Source organism: Propithecus coquereli, unplaced genomic scaffold, assembly GCF_000956105.1.
Source record: "Propithecus coquereli isolate 6110/MARCELLA unplaced genomic scaffold, Pcoq_1.0 Scaffold32, whole genome shotgun sequence".
Taxonomy (NCBI): domain Eukaryota; kingdom Metazoa; phylum Chordata; class Mammalia; order Primates; family Indriidae; genus Propithecus; species Propithecus coquereli.
In genome coordinates this window covers 4,106,048-4,125,292 of record NW_012148841.1, presented here as the reverse complement: position 1 = coordinate 4,125,292, position 19,245 = coordinate 4,106,048, and the positions used below count along the sequence as shown (strand labels likewise).

At 36.8% G+C, this 19,245-nt stretch overlaps 1 protein-coding gene across 1 annotated transcript in view; it reads left to right on the top strand.

Annotated features, from left to right (window-relative positions):
- The window catches only part of FBXL13 (F-box and leucine-rich repeat protein 13), a 198,399-nt gene that overhangs the window by 95,706 nt on the left and 83,448 nt on the right, over nt 1–19,245 (top strand). Inside the window, exons 6-8 of the mRNA XM_012650294.1 lie at nt 2,117–2,169; nt 7,971–8,071; nt 17,788–17,917. Of these exons, the coding sequence (XP_012505748.1) occupies nt 2,117–2,169; nt 7,971–8,071; nt 17,788–17,917 (284 nt within the window). The remainder of the gene's footprint in view (nt 1–2,116; nt 2,170–7,970; nt 8,072–17,787; nt 17,918–19,245) is intronic.

The following is a 19,245-nucleotide window of genomic DNA, read 5'->3' as shown; positions in this document are numbered from 1 at the left end:
TACAGGCGTGAGCCATCGTGCCCGGCCAATATAGGAGTCTTTTTTAAGGCAGAGGCTTTCCAGTTAATAAAGATGCTCACTGAACAGTGGCATATAAGGCTCTTCACCCTTTTACTGGCCTGGTTTAAAGGCCAAATGTTTGTACCCTGAGTTTGAATCAAGCCCTCCTACCTGCTTAACTGTATGAACCCAGGCTAATTATTTAACCTCATCTCCGCATCTGTAAAGTGGGGCCAGGGATACCTCTCAGTGTTATTGGGAGGATGATATAGGCTCATGTATGTGAAACACCTCACAGTGCCGAAACCAGGGGAAGTACTTCATAAATGTTAGGACTCAGCATGATAAAAACTGAAACCTGTAGTTGTTCATCACATTGGATTTAAGAAATTAAAGGAATTCTCCACACAGCCTTGAGAGGCACAAACAAGAGTAGGACCTCAATGGCTGTCTTCCTGAGCTTATTTTTTTCTTTCCTTTACTGTCTCTCTGTCACCAACCATGTAGAGTGTGGGCTTCAGAGATGCTCAGAGTAAATGGTACTGTCCTTGTCGTCTCCTGTGTGTGCTAGTTCAAATGTCATCTCAGCGGAGCCTTCTCTGTTGGTCCTATTTTAAATTGCAGCCCCCTTCACTCGCTGGCCACTCCCAATCCCCTTTCTTGTTTTATTTTTATTCATAGCATTTATCACCATCTGTCAAAATAGATAAGATATTTTAATTCTTTTGTTTACTGTCAGTGCCTCCCCACAACCAGAAAGTGAACTCCAAAAAGGCAAGGATTTTTGTCTATTTTGTTCATTACTGTTATTTCCTTCAAATATTTTTTGAAAGGATGAATTACTCTTAAATAACTATTCTATTCCATAATAACATTCATCTCATAAACTTATATTGTTTGGGGATTCTATTTTTTCCTTAATAAGTATTACTGATGACTTCCAAGATCCGCACCTTTTTAAGAATTTTTTTCATTTTTTAAAAATTCTGAAAGTATTTCTGGTTTGCATTTATCACTTAGATACAGTCCACTCTTGGCAAAGGAAGAAATGTTTAAAATGAATTTATAACTACTAACATTTCTGTTGCTACTATTGTGGGGCTATGTGGTTATGAGCACCAGATGTGTTTTCTCATCATGTGGCAGTTTAAATGCCAGGATCACTCCCTTGCCTGGAGTTTCCGACCTGGTGGAGCTCCTGCACCTAGAAGGCCTTCCCCTTCTTTGCCTCAGGCAATCTCCCATTCATTGGTTTGTGTGTCCTCCCCAGCTGCTTCTCTTCTGTCTCACATTTGGAGTTTTACTGTCTGTCCAGACACAGGGCACTGATTGTGTAACACTTTGCCATTCAGCTGTTTGTATACGTGTCTCATCTTCCCTGAGAGAGCATAAGCCGTGCAGTGGCCTCTGGTCTCGGAGCTAATCAAGCACTTAGCCTCTCCAATCCGCCACTTCTCCATTTGCAATTCATTGCAAATGTTATGTAAATCTAACCTTAAAAATCGTAACAAATATTTGTTTATTATTACGCATGCTGAATCATTTAAGACATGCATGTTGAAGTGTTTGGGGGCAAGTATGCTGGTGTCCGCAATTTGAAATTCATAAAAAAGATAGATTGAGGGATGCATAGAGAGATGGATGGATGGGTCAGTATATGATAAAGCAAATACAGTAAAATATAAATCAGAATCTAGGTGGTGGTATATAGGTATTCATTGTACAATTCTTTCCACTTTTGTGTATGTTTGAAGATTTTCATAATAAAATGTTAAAACATGAACAAAAAAGCATGCACAGAAAAAGCAGGTTGGCTTTCTTCAAGTGCTTCCAAGCTAAAAGTTCTAGTTATATAATGTTTTACCCAAAGTAGTGTTTTTCTCTTTTCTCCTTCCTCCTGTAATTCTCAAACAATAATAAACATGTATATATTTTAATTTTGAAGCCAAAAGAAATTGTTTTTCTGGGAAAAGAAGCCATATACTTAGAACATGTATGTTACTTTCCAAGGTCTTTGTTTTCTAATGAATACATTGCATTGAATGTAGGATAGAAAAACTTTAAGTTTAAACATTTGTAATATGTTGTTGAGTGACGTGTAACTTGTTTAATTTAGGCCACTGTAAGAACTTGCAAGAGTTGAATGTCTCTAACTGCTCAACACTCACGGTGAGTATAAGCAGCTTATTTTATTGTTGTTTATACATTAATAGATTCAGACTGGCAGCACTAGAGTGCCAATGTGCAGAACACATGTCTGTGCACTCATTTAGGATTAAATGTGGAAAAAGGCAAAATATTATAAACATTGGCAAGAAATTTTACTTCATTTGTATAATGCTATTATTAATCTTTTAGAGTTATGCCCAGTGTTGGAGCCTCGGGCAAGTAGAAATTCTTCAACGATTACACAAAAATGAACTGTACTTATATTTAATGCTATGTGTGTATGAGACAGAAAAGTGGGCCCCAGCAGAGATGATAGGCTCATTTTAGTGGTCTTCATGGCTATCAACAGCTGTGCCAAAGAAGATAGAAATGAGCATGTATCCCTGGCCACTTTCTTCCTGGTCCCTGTCTCCAGTCTTTCCCTCTATCCGCAATCTGTCTTCCACTCTGTGAGCACACACTACTCTTTCTAAAAGGCATATCTGACCACTTTACTCACATCTTCCATCAGCTCCACACATTCTGTTATCTACACTATTGGATAAAGTCAAAACTCTTTAATATCGCTGTCCCTTGGAGACCCTCTGTGGTTTTGCCTCTGCCTCCCTTTCCATAGCCTCACCTAACTCCACTTGCTGTGTACACACTCAGTTGCAGTGATCACAGCTGCTGAGCTTTCTTTGCTGCGTGCTCTAAGTTGCTTCTTGCGGTTTTGCATTTGCTCTTGTTCTTTGCTTGGAATGCCCTTTCTCTTTGTCTTCAAGTGGTGCTTTCCTCTTTGTCCAGCTTTAAGGCTTATTATACACATTACCTCTTCTGCCAAGATGTCACTGGCTCCCAGGGCTGGGTTCACTGCTGCTGCTCTGGGTTCCTGTAAGCCAAAGTAGTTCTAACCATAGTATTTTTGCCTCCTCTCCTAGCCTAAGAGACCCAAAGGGCAGGAGATGTGTTTTATTCTTTGTGGCAGTCACAGCACCCAGCACCAACTTTGGTATATAGTAGATATTCAGTAATGTTTAGTGAATGCAACTATATGGAAATGCCTGGTAGGCAGTGGACAACAATGGCTAGAACTTGAGATTCCATCTGGGGTTGACATCGATGTGTTAGTTATAATCAACATTGTAAGGCCAGGTGCGGTGGCTCACGCCTGTAATCCTAGCTCTCTGGGAGGCCAAGGCGGGCGGATTGTTTGAGCTCAGGAGTTCGAAACCAGCCTGAGCAAGAGCGAGACCCCGTCTCTACTAAAAATAGAAAGAAATTAATTGGACAACTAAAAATATATAGAAAAAACTAGCCGGGCATGGTGGCGCATGCCTGTAGTCCCAGCTACTCGGGAGGCTGAGGCAGGAGGATCGCTTGAGCCCAGGAGTTTGAGGTTGCTGTGAGCTAGGCTGACACCACGGCACTCTAGCCCAGGCAACACAGTGAGACTCTGTCTCAAAAAAAAACAAAAACAAAAACAAAAACAAAAAAACATTGTAAGAGTGAGTGAGATCAACCTAGAGGGAGGGAGTGAGAGGAGAAAAGGACTTTTCCTACCTGCCTTAATAGCTACCCTTCCTTCCTCACCACCCCTATCCCAACCTGGCTAACACTTGTTGACTCTTTAAAACACTCTTCAACTCCATTAGGTCTTTCCATTCACTTTTTTCCCCACAGCCTTGGGGAATGCTGACAGTTTAGGAGCAAGCAGAGGGTATTAAGAAGGAATAATAAGAGAAGTAGGTTGGAAATGGAGAGGTATCACAAAATGCAAGAGAGTAAAGAGTTTCAGAAAGATGTGAGCAGATCTGAACAGAAAAGGACTGAACAGTACTACCTGGATTTGAGAATTAGAGGGTGATGGCTGATTTTTGCTAGAACAGCTTCAATTGGATATTGTAGTGAGTCACAAAGTGGACAAGAGGTGAGAAAGTGAGGCATTAGGCATAAACTGATCTTTCCAGTAAAGTGGCTAAGGGAGTGGTAGGAGGAAAACAGGGCTAGGGAAATGGAAGCAGCTTTATAGAGGCTGGTGGAGACTCAGGTGAAGCAACCAATGGAGCAAGTCTCCAAGGAGACAGGAGGAACTAGGATGCAGAGCCTGATTGTGTGATGCTCCTTGTTAAGCACCAACTCCAGGATGAGGGACAAGACCCTTGGCACAGGTGAAAACGGTCATGAATTGGACCCTCCTGCTACCTCCCAGCCTCATCTTTATAGTTGTTTCTTTCAGATTTCTACTCTGTTTCAATACTGAACCACTTGAAGTTCCCTGAGCATGTCATAGCATTACACTGTGTCCTTGAACCTGTTTTCCTACTTGCCTTATTGACCACCCTTCCTTCCTCACCCACCACCCCTATCCCAACCTGGCTAACACTTGTTTACTCTTTAAAACACTCTTCAACTTCATTGGGTCTTTCCATTCACTTTTTTTTTCCATTGACCTTTAAAAAAAAGCTTTATTGACATATAAATAAATCTATATTTATATTGAGATTAAATTTACCCATTTAAAATGTACAATTTAATGGTTTTGGTATACTCACAGAGTTGTGCAACCATCACCACACCCAGTTTTAGAATATTTTTCCTCATCCCCAAAAGAACCCACACTCATTAATAGTCACCCCGTGTTTTCTCTCAACCCCTCAGTCCTTTGCAATTCCATTCACTTTTTGACAGAATTAATTTTGCCCTCACCTGAGCTACATCTGCAGTCTCAGTACTTCAACATTCATACTTTCTGCTCTATTATACTTATGTTTACATGTATATCTCCTGTTTACGAACTGAGAGCTCTTTGAAAACTCCTCCCTTAGTAATTTTTTTCCATGAAATTCATCCTCCCATTTTCACAGTGAAACATTTTTTCAAAAGATAGTAGACATTATATAAATAAAATGTATACATAAAAGTAGTAAAACCCTTAGAACTCTTCCATTCCTTACCTCCATACACAAATTACACATTTAAATTAGTTGTTTGATCCCCATCCAACAGAACATAGAGAACTGCTCTAGACTATAAACTAAGCGTCTTCTCAGTGGATTCTACTTTTACACAAATACGCTGCTTCTTTATGTTCAAAAGTGCCCTCAAGGGTGATCCACAAGAAATGAAGGCATAGATACACATGTCAAAGACCACATCAGAGAAAAAATGTTCTATTTTTTCTTCTTGTACTCTTTCTCCACTAGCAAAGTGAACATGGGCTCCTTCATGAAGAGAGATTTAAAATCTTTACTACCACATCCTCCAGATGTCTGCCTGTGGTTAGTATGAGGTTGTTTGCTAACCGAGTCATTCTTTCTGTGGATATTTTTATTACCTACTATGTTAAAGATATTCTGCTAGGTGCTAGAGGGAATTTAAATGAATTGGTTTTCAGTCCTTGCCCTCAGGGAGCTTTAGTTTGGTACTTGGGTAAAAGATCATATTCTTTGAATTTGGCCTTCTAGTAGTAAATTCAAAACAATGCCATCTGCGTTGAATTTGTGAACATCAAAGTCTTATCCAATTTTGGAGTCTAATAATATACAGGGATGATAATTTTATCCAGCTACATTTTACTATTGTTTTTCCCTTTGAAACATAGACTGGGGGACAGGCTTTCATTTCTAAGCTTGTCTTTGAAATATATTACATTCAGAAGGATTTGAGAACATTGTGGACAAATTCATGAGCCATTTTGCAATGTAGACACTCAGTTTTTGCATTTATATGTTCAAACATTTGGGGATTGAATCTTGAGTTATTTTAAATACTGAGAATGAGAGTGATTTGAACTTGTTGCGTTGTTGACACTCCTCCAGACAGGAAAATGCAGAGAATGGATTGCCTCCTCATCTCAAAGGGAAAGTCAGTTTCCTTTAGGTGCCTAAAGCATATGCTACTTTCCTCTTCCTGGTCCCCACATTTTCATCTTCTCTGTGGCTGCCTCTGTAAGGGAATTTAAGCCAGCTCTCTCTCCTCTCCTTGTCCCATTTTATTTGCATTTTTGCCAAAGTGTTTCAACAAGTGCACAATCACTTTGATACTTGATTACCATTATGAACATTTTCAAAGACAGATTTTGTGTGTATTAAAGTACAGTGTCACACATTATGGTTGTTCTCTCCATTCTTTTTGGGAAAATAGTACTGTGTACTTTTTATCTATCCATGCATGTCTAAATTCTACATTTTGGTGATGCAGTATCTAGAAAAATTGCTGGCAGCTTGAAAGCACTGGTAAGAGTACGGTGTTTATCAAAAGCTCTACACTTGTACTCATGCAGCATTGGCACATAGAATATTTCCTATAGCAGAATAACAGAAATTTATAGCTTAAAGAAGAAACTTATGTTCTCTTTAAGGTATGGTTTGCTGCCCCTGTAAATCAGCCAATTCCTATTTGAGTGCAGCAGACGCTCTGACCTGCAGGATTTTATTATTTTAAATATCCGTGACTCTGGATATAGCAAGGAATGGAATCTTAAACATCAATGATCCTGCTAAAAATAAATCTTGTCTATCCTTAGTGGTGTTGGGGTGGCCATACTGACCATGCAGAATTCTTCTCTAAACCACATCTCCAAGCCTAGTGGTGATTCTCTTCCAGACAGATAGATAACCTGCAGTGGCCTATTCTTTTCAGGAGCAATATAATGTCAAACATTGCATGAACCAGAAATACTTAAAACTGGTTGATTTGTTAGTATACCTGGATATTGTAGTGAGTCATGAAGTGGACAAGAGGTGAGAAAGTGAGGCATTAGACATAAACTGATCTTTCCAGTAAAGTGGCTGAGGGAGTGGTAGGAGGAAAATAGGGCTAGGGAAATGGAAGCAGCTTTATAGAGGCTGGTGGAGACTCAAGTGAAGCAACCAATGGAGCAAGTCTCTGAGGAGACAGGAGGAACTAGGATGCAGAGCCTGACTGTGTCATGCCCCTTGTTAAGCACCATCATTGAATTCATCAATCATCATTAAATAAATAAAAACCTTCTGCTTCTCACTCTATTTTCTATAGAGTTAACCATAGGAGAAGCAACTCATTGCAATCAAAGCTTGCAATTACCTAGTCTTACAAATATCAATTTGGAGCCCATACTTGAAAACACTGTTTTTCTGTCTCTCTCATATCATAGACACTATTGTCTTACCTTAGTTTCAGCTCTCTGGGGCGAAGGATGCTTGAATCTTTGAGATCTTCCCCCAACCTAACCCCAACACTGAATTTCATGCCCAGCTTATATATAGCCTGTATTTTATTTCAGCCTTCTAAAACTTACCATAAGTTTGGTAAAAATCTGTTCAGGCATTTTAATATATTTAGTTAATAGAACCACAGAAACTTAATTACATATGCACACACACACCCTTATATATAAATATGTTTTGTAAATAGGGACTCACTTTTATTGAAGTCTAGTTGTTTAGAGTGTTTACTATTCCTGTCTTGCAGAATGATTTTAGTAAGTTTTAAAATGGATCAGTTTTTAATCACTTTCCTGCATCTAAAGAGTCAGGAGTGTTTGACACTTGAGCTCAAATTTCCTATCATGGAGTTGAACTTGCAAGGGTTCACATTTTAAGGAAGTGTCATTATGGCGGGATGAGACTTTATTTCCAAAGAAAAGCGAAAGGAGAGAGTAATGAAGCTTCAAGCAAAACCATTGGCTTCTGTTTAATTTCCTTTCAATTAATATCAAATAAAGAATATGAAGAGATTGACTCTTGCACATATATTTTCTGGGGGCAGGAAGAGAGATGATAGAAGTTGCAAAGCCTGTTAGAATTTGGTAACATTCTTCCCTCTGTTTTTTTGTGCAGGACGAGTCAATGAGACACATTTCTGAGGGCTGCCCGGGGGTCTTGTTTCTCAATCTGTCTAACACAAATATCACCAACAGGACGATGAGACTCCTGCCAAGGTAATGCTTGTATTGTTTGAATGACACAGAAAATAATTATGCTCCAAGAAGCTCTGGCTTTCTCTGGCATTCTCCAAAGGCAGTGTTTCCCCCATTACTGTGGCACTGATATACTGGTAATGGAGACTGCTGTTTTCAAGTCCCCAAGCTAGTATCTGCACCCTCCCTACTTGGTGGGCCCAGTTTGAATAATTGGTCTTTTGCCTTGGCCAGCGTTGTTGTCACTCTTGTAGCAATGTACACAGTAGTTTGAGTTAGACTTTGCCTGTCTCTTTCTGGTCCCCTTCCTGGGTATTGAAGCCTGGCCCCTAAATTCTAGTCTGGTGTCTGGGACCTTTCTACAATAGAATACCAACATCTGCCTCCCTAGACTTCGAACATTTCTTCCCCAGATTCCCTGTTGCCACTCTTGCTACCTGTTGACACCCCTGCCAGCTCCAGGGAACCTGACACTGGTCATTTTTTGACTGTTTATGGACTGTTGACAACACTGGATACAAATATTGCTTCTCCTTAACCAGCACTTCTTTGGAGGTGAAGGGACAGAAGAACAAAAGAGTTGACAGAATATTCAAATATATCACAAATTTATGTCAATTATTCTTTACTTTCACTATGGAAAAACTAATCAAAAAGAATACATGGTCACATTGGGAGAGATTCAAATTTGACTTTGGGAGAACATTTCTCAAACTATTGTGAAAGAATGAACTATTTTTAAGAATATAGCTTTTGAGATTCTTTGAAAAATAACAGTGAGACATTTGGAAAAGCTTAAACAGAAAATTCTGGGTGGTAATTTCCTTTATATTCTGACTCTAACCATTTCCTGCAAATGTGCCAGCCTAAAAAAAGGCGACACCATATTTTCTGTTTATCCTGTTAATTGAGCTGCCACATTTTATTAGTCAAATCTATCAAATCTTCTCTTTGAAATTTCTTCGGATACTTTTAAACATAGAGGGTCTTTGTCCTTCCAGGCATTTAACATACATTTACATAATTTTTTTTATTTTTTTAAACTTAAGTATATAATCCATCTAGAATTTATTTTGGTAGATGAATGAAACAATTATCTAAACCAGGGGTCAGCAAATTATCACCCATGTGACCCAAAGCCTGTTTTTGTGCATTACACAAACCAAGAACAGTTTTACATTTAAAGTCTTATTAAATAGCTAACCAATTATTGAAACATCATTTATCGAATAAAACTTTTATCATGTGATGTGTGATTCCTCTCTCTATATATATCTAAAATTCTTGTATAGGCAAGAAATATACTTTAACATTCATCACTCTCTATAATAATATTTTTCTATATGTTAGTTTACATTCTTGAGGTTATTTATGTCTAGTGTATCTATGTGTGAAAAGGCTGCAGAATGGTGTGCTACTGCTTATCTCTTCCCAGCCCCATTTTCAGTGACCTCTCATTGGTAGCTTGGAACTTGCCAATATGGAAGTATTCTACACTGTGGAAAATGGCAAACATTAAAAATCAAAGCTTGATGTATTGTTTTTGTTGATTGTTTAGATTTAAGAAAGTGATGGAGAAAACAATTAATAAAGCAGATTATATTTAAAGGTATGTCATATCTGTAGCTACAACATTCTGAATAGCACAAAAAATTGAGGTAATATTCTTTCAATACTTGAAAACTATTATCTAATTCATCAAAGAAGGCACTCACATCATTGATGGACAAGTTTGGACATCTTTTTAATTTCATTTTTGTTTTACATATTAATGTAAACAAATATATTCGTATTGGAACTATATTCATTCTTCAGTTGCAACCATCAGTTGGCTGGATACATTTATAAGAGTTTCATTGGCAAAAGTCAATGAACACATTGTGTGAAAATTGGTTGGCTACATGGAATTTACAATAAAGAGTATTGTATATTTTATCATTTGTAAGTTGTAGGCTACACATCCTTCATATCTATAAAATAGTAAAATAAAATTTTATAGTAAACTTACATATATTTATATGCATACATTTTTTTGAAGAGGAAGTTTTTAGCTATACCAGTACATCACTAATTAAAGATAAAATAAACTAGAACTAATTTATATTTTTATAATATTTAGTCTATCATGAATATAAGTACACTTCTAAAATTTTTTTCAAAGTTCCTAAATCTTTCGATAAAATTTTGTTTTATTCATATAATTTTTGCGAAAGTTATTCCTAGGTATCTCTCTACTTGTCATTGTGAATGGTATCTTTTCTGATTCTAGTTTCTCATTATATTTTCTCAATGGTCATTTTTGGACTTGGATATGAGATTCAGTTATCTTTTTAAATTTTTCATTTGAAGATTTAATTGATTTTTTTCCCTTTTAAAAGTAAAAAAAGAGAGCTATGAAATTACTTCTAAATAAGAATTTGGGCAAAGCTTATACAATTTGAAAAGTGTGTTTTTCACTTTATGAATGAACTATTCTATATTTGCTTTCCTCTTTGACCCCGTAATTATTTAGAGAATTTTTGGTTCCAAGTGGTTGAAATTTCTTTGATTAAACCTTTGTTTTTAATTAGGCACTCTGGTCAAGAAATGTGGACTGAATTATTTCTACTTTTTGGAATTTATTGAGATTTCTTGGTGGACTAGTTCATAATTAATTTCAGGAAATCATCCATGAATGTTTAAAACAAAGAGTTTCTTTTAGCAAACAAAATTTCTGTATTTAGATGTGTATATATACATATAAATTCTTGATGCTATAGTATAATAGTGATATATTTGTTATCTATTACTTCTCTTGATTTATTTTGATGTTATTTTATACACAAAGATTAGTAAGTTATAGATCATAGCATTTATTCACATAAAATGATATTCTTTATACTGGTTGATGTTTCTTTACCTTGAATTTTTTTATCTGCTATTAATATAGTCACCTTTGTTTTCCTCAGCTTGTGTTTTTTGTGGAATATCCTTATATATCTCTTTATTTTTAACTTTTGTGTCACTAGATTTGAGGCTTGTCTTTTATATGCAGCATGTAGCTAACTTCTATTTTAAAAAATTGAGTATATAGTCTTATTTTTATCCTTTTATGTTTTTATTTTTATGTTACTGCACTGTACTCAGTGTTTCTGTTTTTTGCCATATGAACTATGTTGTTTACTTTTATAATCTGAAGACATTTTAAAGGTAGCTATACATTCTGTTGTGTATTCTAACTAGTGGCTATGTGCATGTTTTTTAAAAAACATGCTTTAACATGCATTTCTCTAATTATTAAAGATGAAACAATAACTTTTGACTACTCCTGTGTTAGACAAGTGATCTAATACATTTCAATTCTCTCTCTACTTTTCCCTTGAAATTGACATCCCTCCACTTCCACTCCCCTGTATAAACATACATATTAGTTGTGTTTTTTGCTAATCATTTAACTTTCCTTTTAATAGTGATTTTTAGTGTTTGCACTCAATATTGTAATCATATTTATAAAGATTATATAGTCCTAACTCTAGTCCATTCATTGATGGTCTTTTTTCCCCCACAATTTCCTTATTCTGTAACCTTGATTTTGATTTATCTGACGATGACTGGAAATAAAATTTTAAAAACCCTTTTTCAGAAAAGATGCACGTGTGTTAGATTTTCAGCCATTGATCTCTGAAGATGACTATCATGTTGGAGGACAACTTGTTTTGGTGTATAGTTCTTGAATTGTGTCCTTTCCTTTATCTTTAAAACCATACAAATGTTGGCCTATAAACTTTGATATTTGAGATTAAAGGAAAGTCTAAAACTAGCATGACTTTTTCATTCCTTTGTTGGTAATCTATTTTTTTTCTGCCAAGATGCTTACAAGATTTTCCTTTTCTCTGGGAAATTAAAGACATTTCCAACCTTAATTGTGTTCCTTCAATTAATTTTTCCTGGAACATGGTAAACCTTTTGAACATTAAAACTTAATTTTTTTCTCAGCCAAAGAAGGCATTTTTCTTTTTAATGCTTCTATCTATTTGTTCAGAGTTTGTCTTAGGATTTTATTCCTGTCCTTCAAAGCTGTCATTTTCTCTTTCATCGTTTTTATCTCTATATGCATTTCCATTAGCATACTGTCTTCTGTATATCAGGAGTTCTTGAAGCCAAGAACAGCAGTGTTCTAGTAAATGTTTAACAACTCCTTGGGATGGGGAAGGAAAGAGAAGCTCTGATTGGTAGGGTTTACTGATTTCTGTGTGTAAATAGTTCCATCATGGCTGATTTTAGGCTACCAATATGTCATTGAATGTGGAAGTGGGGAGAGATGCTAACAATTGACTCTCATGAGTTGGTGTAAACTGGTTCCAGTGACACCATTGTGAGGCCCCTGAGGATCGAGGTTCAAAAATTCCTTAAGGTCTTACAGTCCTGTGACATAGAATATCACTTAGTGCTTTTCTTTAGGCATTCCATACTATGATATATAAGTATGTATATGTGTATTTATCTATAGGAATATATGCACATGTATGTATGTGCATATATATATATAGAGAGAGAGAAATTATAAAATTCATAAATCCATTTGTGAAAATCTGAACTTACAAAATAGATGGTTTGGGAGTAGTTTATTTCACATTACAAAATGTTTTTTAAACTTAAAATATATTTTTTCCAATTACACATTGAAATAACTTTTTTCTCCTTGGAAATTTGATGTGATACTACAGCTATGTATAACTTTTTAGGGACATTTATTTTACAAATGAAGCTATACCTTTAATGGGCAACAGATAAAAAAGTAGGACCCAAAATAAGAATTTTGTTTGGTTTTACCTTCTAGTTCTTGCCATTGAGAGAATATTCAGAATAAATACTACTTGATACTGAGGATTTTTGTCATATAAAAAACATACAGTAATTTATCTGTGATAAAAATATTTTTCATAATGATTATTTTTGCTATTTTCCATTGTTTCAAACACGCTTGCATACGCAAAAGTGTTCTTTAAACTATAAATAACCAGAGAAATGTTGGTCATTGCTGCTATCATTCTCTTTTAATTGCCTGTAGTGTTTCTTTCCAAAGAAATCATTTGCCAGAAGAAAAATGTAATTTGCCCTTTCTTGACAACAGTGATTTGCCAGTTTTTTATTTGAACATTTTTCTTCACTTCTTTAGGGACTTGGTTTTCTAAAGTTGAAAATGAGGGCTGCCCACAGCTCATGCCCATTCTGGCAAATTTTTTGCTTTTACATGTTTCCTGAATTAAACCCTTTCTATTTATTTCTATTGCCACAACTTAGGTGGCACGTTCAGCACCTCATCTGGCACAGCATCCTGCCGTTTCTGCCTCTGGTCTTGCTTCCCTTCAATTTGCTTTGTCTCATGCTACAAGAAGTATCATTCTGGAACAATCTTTTTATCATGTCCTTGACATGCTTGAGGTCTAGACCCTTCCCTTACTGTCCCTTGACATTATCCAGTCAAACTTATCTGGCTGGGTTTCCCAAGAGAAGTCCTTAACTCTGGGCTTTTGATTGCTACATGGTTCACTTTCCCTACTGTTGGAATACCCTTCTTCTCTTGGCTAATCCCACTGCCTTTACGCTGTAAATCATGGCATCTACCAGAAGTCCATAGTGATTTTTCCTTTTCCTGAATTCTAATAACAACGTTCATTCACTTGTTCACCATGTATTGATCAACTACTATGTGTGAGCCATGCTGGACATACAGTGCTGAGTAAAACTGTTAATGGTTGTTGCTCTTAAATGAAGCCTTATATGCTATAGTGGTGTTTAATGACTTTTCATATAGATAAATTGATCCTTCAATTGGCTCAAAAATTTCTTATTGTCAGGGACTATCATGTTATCTGGTCTTATCAAAGTAGGGCAGACAGAGTAAGCTATTGTCTAGACTGGATAATCTCAAGGTCTACCCAGTAAATATGATGCCAAATCACTCCATTTAGATTTTCTGCAGAATTCTATTACTTGAAACTGCCTCTGTGAAACTAAAGAGCCCAACACTCAACTCAAAAGAATCCACATGCAAATTCCTTCTTTTATAGACTAGGCCTCATCTTGGTAGTTTTTCAGAAAAATTCTTATTTAAATACATAATTTTACATTCCTTCCAGTAGTAAGTCCTTCAGGTGTTAGAGATCTAACACATACTACCTCAGTTCTTTAGTGGAAAAAAGACAAAGGAGAAAAAAAATAATCTCTGGAGTTTCTATAAGAATTGTAATTTCTTAAAGAGTATAGTAGTAGCAGAAAAATAAGTAAATCGCAAAGAGAGAACTCACTCCCCATAAGAAAAAGTTATCAAATAATTAGAAAAAGATAAAAACAGGCTGTAGACACTTAACCTCAAAGTGAAATTATAGAACTATCAAGTGGTCTCTGGGCTGGGAAAATGATGAATCAGATCTCCCTCATGAGAGGACACATTTTTTTGTGTGTGTCAAAATTCAGAATGAAAAGTACTGCGTAATAGGCCGGGCGCGGTGGCTCACGCCTGTAATCCTAGCTCTCTGGGAGGCTGAGGCGGGCGGATCGTTTGAGCTCAGGAGTTCGAAACCAGCCTGAGCAAGAGTGAGACCCCCGTCTCTACTAAAAAAAAAAAAAAAAAATAGAAAGAAATGATCTGGACAACTAAAAATATATAGAAAAAGTTAGCCGGGCATGGTAGCGCATGCCTGCAGTCCCAGCTACTTGGGAGGCTGAGGCAGAAAGATCACTTGAGCCCAGGAGTTTGAGGTTGCTGTGAGTGAGGATGACGCCACGGCACTCTAGCCTGGGCAACAGAGTGAGACTCTGTCTCAAAAAAAAAAAAAAGTACTGCGTAAAATTCGTGATTTTACTGTCAACTGATACTTTTCCTATCCCCAGCAGCTTTAAGTCTACAGCCCTGTAAATCCCTAGAAAGGCCTATCTACAGGGCCACTCAAGATTCCTGTGCTTTGCTTTCAAACTGAGGGTTCCCATGAGGTTCCACCTCGTAGAGAGCCATCCAGGGACTTTCAATCCAGGAGTCATTTACTCTAATGAACAACCTCTTTTGTCTAAACAAAAGGTTCTTAACTGGGATTTCCCCAAGGGGCCGGGGTGGAATTCAAGGGTTCCATGAATTTTAATGGCGGATAAAAAAATCATCTCTGTTTCCACTAAGTTCTAACTGAAATGTAGGTAAAAACCAGAATAGTGTTAGCAGTCTGTGGGACTTTTTAATCCATATAAATCACAAATATATCTTTATCACATTATAGTTATAAATATTTCAAAATATCGATACTCATAACTACTTCACAGTCACAGTAGTTATTAGAACTGCCACTAGATCTTGTTATTTAATATGTTAAAGAAGCACACATATTACTATTATACTCATTTGGTTTTTAAAAAATATTTTGATAATTATATATTTCAATATCATTGGCTGCCTTTGTAATCTTATGTATTTTATTTTATGCATTTTAAAACATGCTGAGAAATGGTACACTGACCTCACCAGACTACCAAAGGTGTCTGTGACACACAAAAAATTAAGAGACTCTAGCTCAATTCTCATTTTTGGTATTTGTTAACTGATCACATGAATTTAAAGAAATTGAACAATAGGCTTAGATCAGGGTGTAGACATAATGTGATATCTTCTAACCTCTCGGAATCATTTCTGTGCAACACTCTTGTTAGATGAGTATCCATTCCATCAAATGGAAGAAGACAGTACAAACTCCATAAAAATAATTAATATGCTATCTGAAGTAGTAGCAATAACAATACATATATCCTTATTATTTAATAATTAGAGACAGAATTTCACTATGTTGCTAAGGCTGGATTTGGACTCTTGGGCTCAAGTGATCTTCCCGCCTCAGCCTCCTGAGTAGCTGGGACTCCAGGCATACGCCACCACTCCTGGATATTCATATATTTTTAAAGCTTCTACCATGTTCCTGCTGATTTTAATTGTAAAAAATCACCCTCAAGATAATACTATTATATCTATGTTCTCATTTAACTGTTACACCTCTAAAGGGAAAAAGCAGATCAGATTACATCCATGTTACAGATGAGAAAACTGAGGTTTAGGAAAACTGGAGGCCCCCCAGTTGGTCAAGATTAAAAAAAAGATAATGTTATCTCCACTTAATGGATGGGAAACAATCTCTGAAAGGTTAGGGAAGTTGTAGCAAGTGTCAGGGTTAGGATTCGAATCCAGTTTGGTCAGATTCCAAAACCTTGTGTATTTTCCATCATGTTGGGCCTCACTATTCCTTTCTCCAAATTAGAGAACTGAAGTTAGAAATGATACCCCTGGCCTCTCCCCAAAGAAAATTGTACTTAGTTGAATCATGGGGTATACTCAAGGGAGAGAAAGATAAAACATTTCCAAAACTTTGGCACAACTCTTAGGCCACTGGAGGCCCCATGGAGGGGACGTGTGTTTGGGATGTTAGTGCTGCTTTCTCCTGCAGGGCCCTGCCTACCCAGTTTCTAGGGAGTCCAAGCCTTCTCTCTCTTTCCGTCGATCTCGTGTACACAGCCATTCCCAGATGGGCATGTATGTTCTGAATCAAGTAATTCACTATGGGATGGGACTCATTATATCATATAGATATATTTTTCAAATTTTAGGAATAAATATGATTAATGGTCAATGCTTATAAATCTTATTTCCCATTTATGTGAATGTAAACTTTATTTATTTATTTGTAGGCTTTTGAGGAGCAGAGAAGCATTTTCTCCTCACTTTTCGTTCTTTTTGTTGTTCATTTTAATTTGCTGTTAAACTATTGTAGATCACAAACCAAGAGCATTTTGTTAATTCCATTACAAGAGCAGGCAGTAGTGGGAGTCCTTGCACTTTTAAAAAATGCCAGGCTTAGGAGGGCTTGGAAAATTGTCCACAGAACGTACTCAAACTGCAAGCCCTTGCAGGGTAGCACAGGCTCGTACCAATTACCCTCCTTTTTTCTGGAAGCTCTCATTTTGGTCATTGTGGTGAGGCCATATTTAATCTGTTCCAATTCCAGTGAGATCGATAGCCTCCAATGTTGTTTTTAATTCTTCTCATGTGTTGCCCACTCATTTGCAGACTGTTCTTCTTAACCCATGTTTAAGCTCTGTATATCAATTAGTTTTTCTTTAGCCATAATAGTGAAACTGTTACTTACAAAATCATGCATATTTAAATCTATTTTTCAGGACATTTGCTTATCAGCTTCATTTTAAGAGCCTTTTTTGTTCAATTTTTTCTTCTGCCTCAAATCCTCACTCTCCTTTAACAGTTAATCTGCATTTAAATGTTTATAAAGGGTTTGTCTTTGTAGACATTTTGCACATTATTTTAGTGCTCCAAAGATAAAAACTAAAAGCAACTATAAAGTAAACTCTGCAACTTTGGTTTCAAAAACTAACTTCTAAACAATATGAATGCACCCCCCACCACATAGCCCCCCAAAAAGCTTTATCTCACTCAATTTTCTTAAAAATCTCGGCAAATATTCTTATATTCATGAATTATTTTCACTTGAAATGTCATTATGCATTATGTGGTATACCACTGTAGTCTCCTTTAATCAACAGGGAGAGTGTTAACAATAAAGTTAAACTTTTGAACATCTGCAAGGAGAAGAGATTAATTCACAATTTTACTTCTCTTTGTGATAGTGGCTTAAGAAAGACTGGAGAGAACAACTGAAGTATAATCACTTTCTTTCCTCTCTTTTCTCGCTCTGTCCTTTCAGGCACTTCCACAACTTACAGAATCTTAGTTTGGCTTATTGCAGAAAGTTCACAGACAAAGGCTTACAGTACCTGAACTTGGGGAATGGATGCCACAAGCTCATCTATCTGGACCTCTCCGGCTGCACCCAGGTTTGTCTCTCAGTCTTCCCTTTCCTGCAGCGGGCGAGGAAGTCCTCCGAACGGGCTGCATCCAGCCCTCATGTTATACTAATGCTGTGCACGGACCGCAGCACACTTTTCAGAGGTTTTAAATTACATGGCCACAGCTGCTGAAATTTTCCTCAGGATCGCTACTATAGGCTCTTGGCTTCCGTCCACTGGAGTGTCACTTCGACAAACAGGCAGAGCTCATTGGATGAGGGAACAGACCACTTCTGTGGAGACACTCTGAGCACAGTTCTAATCCCAGAGCCCAAATCTTGAAATCTCTGGAGTTGCTACCAAGATACAAACAAAGAAAAAACTTTTCGGGGAGAATTTGTACAGGATTCCTGAAAAGTTAGTTAGCTCCCACATGGGTTTTTTTTTTTTTTTTTTTTTTTTGGGTAAAATGCTACAAATGATAAATATGAGAAAGGAAATACAATAAAGATTATAATTTTAAAAATTTCACTACATCTTTGGGCTAAATAACCTGAAGATTTGGGATCTACTGGGAAAATATTTAAGTTAGAGAGAACAAGATTGGGAAGGTTGGGCCGGAAAAAGGGTAAAGTTGTGGAGGATAGAGCATGGCACTTTGGAAGTAGTGCCTTATTGATAGTTTCTTCTGCTCTAATTTCGATAGATGTAAACTGTACTTCTTTTAACTTATTTTCTCCTGCCTCTCTGTATATTATTGAATTGATGTTATAGTATGTTCATTCCTCTGTAAGAGTAATATAATAGCACAGGTGAAAACTGCTGGAATATTGATAGTTACCATTTTTTGAGTCATTACTATATGTCAGGTATTATGTTGAGTGCTATGCACAGATCAGATTTACTTCTCATTCTATGCTGTATAGTATGTATTTATTATGCCTATTTACAACTGAAGAGACCAAGGCTCAGGGTGGTTGAATAAATTGCCCAAGGTTGCACAGCTGGTGAAAGCTCATGGGCACATGGTACTGGTATAGTTACAAGCACCCGTTGATAGATACCTAGGCAGGTAGAGTCCAGGGGCAGCACAGGTCTCTCTTCCAGGTTCTTGAATGGATAGAATTCTTACCTAGCCACCAGCACTGGCATACCATGATTTCCTGATGCACTAGGCAGCTGGATGTCTAAGCTAGGGTTGAAAATACCTAGCATTTATATTTGTTTACAACTGACCTACTGAGGTGTAGCTTGCTAAACATCAACATCTACCACTTGTGACTGAAGTGGCCTTAACGTTCCCCTCAGCGTGACTGAACTTTAGACAGGTTTCTTCCTGACTCTAGGCCCCTGACCTCCCTTTTCTTAGAGCATTT